This window comes from Dipteris shenzhenensis, chromosome 27, assembly GCF_047967505.1.
Source record: "Dipteris shenzhenensis isolate YYH24624 ecotype China chromosome 27, Dip_SZ_1.0, whole genome shotgun sequence".
NCBI classification, from domain to species: domain Eukaryota; kingdom Viridiplantae; phylum Streptophyta; class Polypodiopsida; order Gleicheniales; family Dipteridaceae; genus Dipteris; species Dipteris shenzhenensis.
In genome coordinates, this window is record NC_141622.1 from 15,393,865 (window position 1) to 15,396,818 (window position 2,954).

Below are 2,954 nucleotides of genomic sequence, written 5' to 3' on the forward strand. Positions count from 1 at the left end.
TCCAAATCGTACGAAATGGTTACAACAGTAACGATAGGGATTTTAGATGACATGCCGAAACCAGATACTTAAATGAGATAATTAAAGATAACTTAAATGAGATAATTAAAGCTAACAGCTAGCTACAACACAATGACAGCGGACTCTTGAATGATAAGAAGGATGAATTCAAGCATTCCTCACTCGCCCTCTAGACTATACAGTTTATCAGAAGTAGCACTCTTCAGATCATTGCTTTCCATGCATGTTGATTTTGTGCTTTCTATATAGTTTACCAGAGGTAGCACTCTTCACATTCTACCTATTGATTAAACCTAGGGCAGAAAGGTGATGATTGAGTCTTAGTTGCCCTATGAAATTTTTTAGATGTTTTCCATTCAGAGCTCCTTTTCAGCAATCAGAGCTTGCACTCTTAAGACAATTTGTCTTTCCATGCATGTTGATGTTGTCTTCCCTTCAGAGCTCCGTTTCGGCAAGGAGCTCTACCTTTGTTCAAGTAAATGAGCCTCACAAGGGCTATGGAGCTCATATTTCTCTTGTTATGGCATCCCATCAAATAAAGTAACTCTTTGCCTTATCTCCAGTGAGTTATCACAGCAAATTAGTTTCTGCTTTGGTAGGTTTCCATTGATTCATCGGAAACTGATCAAAGCAAATTAGTTTCTGCTTTGATGGGTTTCCAAGAATTCATCAATGTCTGCAATTGATTTAGTATGAGAAATCACTCGCATCCATTCGATGTGTTTGGAAACAAGACGTCTGAACAAAACATCAATCCTATCGTATAAAAAGGAGCATAGTATATCGATACAAGTCTTTACAAGCTGGGTATCTACCTGTAAACGAAAAGAAACGAACAACGAAAGAAACTACTCTTCATACGTTACAAGGCTTATTCATTTCGGAATTCTGCGCCACGATCTCGACCAAAATGGTATCTCCTGCACAAAGAGAGGCAATAAAACCAGAGTAACGGAATCAACAAATCAGGGGGCCTAAGTTTGAGATGAAACGCAGGAATGCACAGAATCGCGAGACCAGTACCGACCCGTTTGGGGTACGACCAGCGAGGCGCCTGTACCGATCAAGCGTAGCCTCCACCTCTCTGTTTTGCAGCACTTCCATGACCCCAAAAAGTTGGCGCACTTTCTCATCCTGCTTGACCGCAAGTTCCTCTTCCTGTTCACGTAGTCTCTGGCAAACAAATTCGTCTCGGCGAGCTTCGGATCAGATAAATGCATGCACGAATTGGCACGCGCACACAGGGAAAAGAGAGGAAACACTCAAATGGCAAGAAAATATCCGATCAATCGGTTAAAGGAAAGCAGAAGAGATAACGCCATCAACAAGAAGCTGCACCTTCTTCAAGCATTCCGCTTCTGCAGCGTGCCTTTCTGCAAGACGCTTGAGCTTGCAGCAGCGCTCCCAATCGGGATTACTTTTGTTCAGCCATTTCAATGTCATCGGACATTGCTCGGCATTGGAAAGGGGGCTGCAAGGGCGGTCGGGAAACATTTTGGGCACGGCTCTCTTGGCGGTGACAGGGCGAGGTGCTCCGCCGAGCATGAAGGGCTGTTCCGTGATTTGGGAGGCGGCCTCGAATGCTTGGGAGGAGGTGCTCATCTCGACGAGGGCGGAGCGAGGGGCGAGCTTGGAATCGAGGGGGTCACGGAGGAATTCGACGCGGAGAACGGATCCCCACTGTTCCAAGGCAGCCTTAAGGACGGAGATGGTGATGTGAGGAGAGAGGTCACTGACGAAGACACAGCGATCGACGTATTGCTGAAAGTCGGAGGGAGCGAGGGAGGCTATGGCGACGGACGGTTTGAGAGGAGAAGGAGATGAAGCCATGGCTGTTGCTTCGCAAGCTCGTTCTTCTTCTTCTTCGCAAGCTCCTTCTTCTTCTTCTTCTTCTTCTTCGCAAGCTCCTTCTGCTTCTTCTTCGCAAATCGTCTTCGTCTCCGCTGCTTATTCTACTTCTTCGCAACCTACTTCTTCTTCACCTTCGTCTTCGCAAACTCCTTCTCCTTATCCTTCTTGTTGCTGCTGCTGCTGGTGCTTTGCAACAATGCTTGCCTCGCCCACCTCTCCCCCTCCTCTGTTGATTTCGCTGCCCCGCCTTCCCTCTCTTGCAGCAGCTTGCTGCCCGACTCGCTGATTGATTTCACATCTGAGTACTTATTCTTCTGATTGCCTCCTACTATTCTTCATTAATAGCTCGCTCTGGATTCCGCTCCCCCCCCTTCACTCTCTCGGTACCTTCACTCTCTTGGTAGCTTCCACCTTCCCTCAGATTCCCTCTCTCGCCAGCTGAGGGACCCCCTCTTCTTCACATCTCGATTCTCCTCTGCTTGCCCAGCTATATATTGCCTCTCCCTCCAGCAAAATCCACTTCGTCGTCGCAACAATAAATGCTTTCTCGCTGCTGCTAATAATTGTCCCACAGACTCCCACTCCTCCTCGTTGCGCGCTGCTGTTAAGAGAGCCTCTTTTCATAATGGCTCACCATCCCTCTTTACCAGTTTATCATAAAATCCATAACTTAACTTCGATTAGTGCTCCAATAACTTTTCGCGAGGGCGTCAGCGCCAGGGAATGCCCACTCGACGGAGCCAGGGGAGCATTTCCGCTCGCCTTGTTCCCGCATGTCGCCGCTGCGCCCCATCTGAAGCCTCTAACAAAGGCAACCTGCAATCCTCCTTCTCCCAACCGGTCAACCAGCCTTCTCCCATGATTGGGAGAAGGCCCATCGTTGTATCCTTCTCCCAACGATCCACTACTGGCGCTACACACCTCCTTCTACTACCCTTCCATGCTCCTGCGAAGCTCGTTCCCTACTCATCAGAGTTCCATCCTGCAAACCTGGGAGACACATATACGAAGGCGACGAGTATACCTTCTCTCAGCCGCGTTCCTGTTCGCAGTACGTCTCTGTTTGCGATCACAATTTTGGA

The 2,954-nt window shown here is 48.1% G+C and overlaps 1 protein-coding gene across 1 annotated transcript; it reads right to left on the minus strand.

Annotated features, from left to right (window-relative positions):
• Positions 1-881: 881 nt before the first annotated feature.
• Positions 882-1,851, minus strand: LOC147883921 (ASI1-immunoprecipitated protein 1-like). Its single transcript, XM_087398913.1, has 3 exons — positions 1,360-1,851; positions 1,049-1,194; positions 882-941 (listed from the first exon to the last, which is right to left on the minus strand). Exons 1-3 carry the CDS (start codon positions 1,849-1,851, stop codon positions 893-895), a joined length of 687 nt encoding a protein of 228 aa, XP_087255039.1. The 3' UTR covers positions 882-892.
• Between the last annotated feature and the right edge of the window lie 1,103 nt (positions 1,852-2,954).

Excerpts from the sequence above, each read along its gene's own strand:
- LOC147883921 (XM_087398913.1), bottom strand. The coding sequence starts at position 1,851 with ATGGCTTCATCTCCTTCTCCTCTCAAACCGTCCGTCGCCATAGCCTCC. Across the intron at positions 1,195-1,359 it reads AAGCGGAATGCTTGAAGAAG|AGACTACGTGAACAGGAAGA; the intron begins GTGCAGCTTCTT and ends TTTGTTTGCCAG. Across the intron at positions 942-1,048 it reads GCTGGTCGTACCCCAAACGG|GAGATACCATTTTGGTCGAG; the intron begins GTCGGTACTGGT and ends CTCTTTGTGCAG.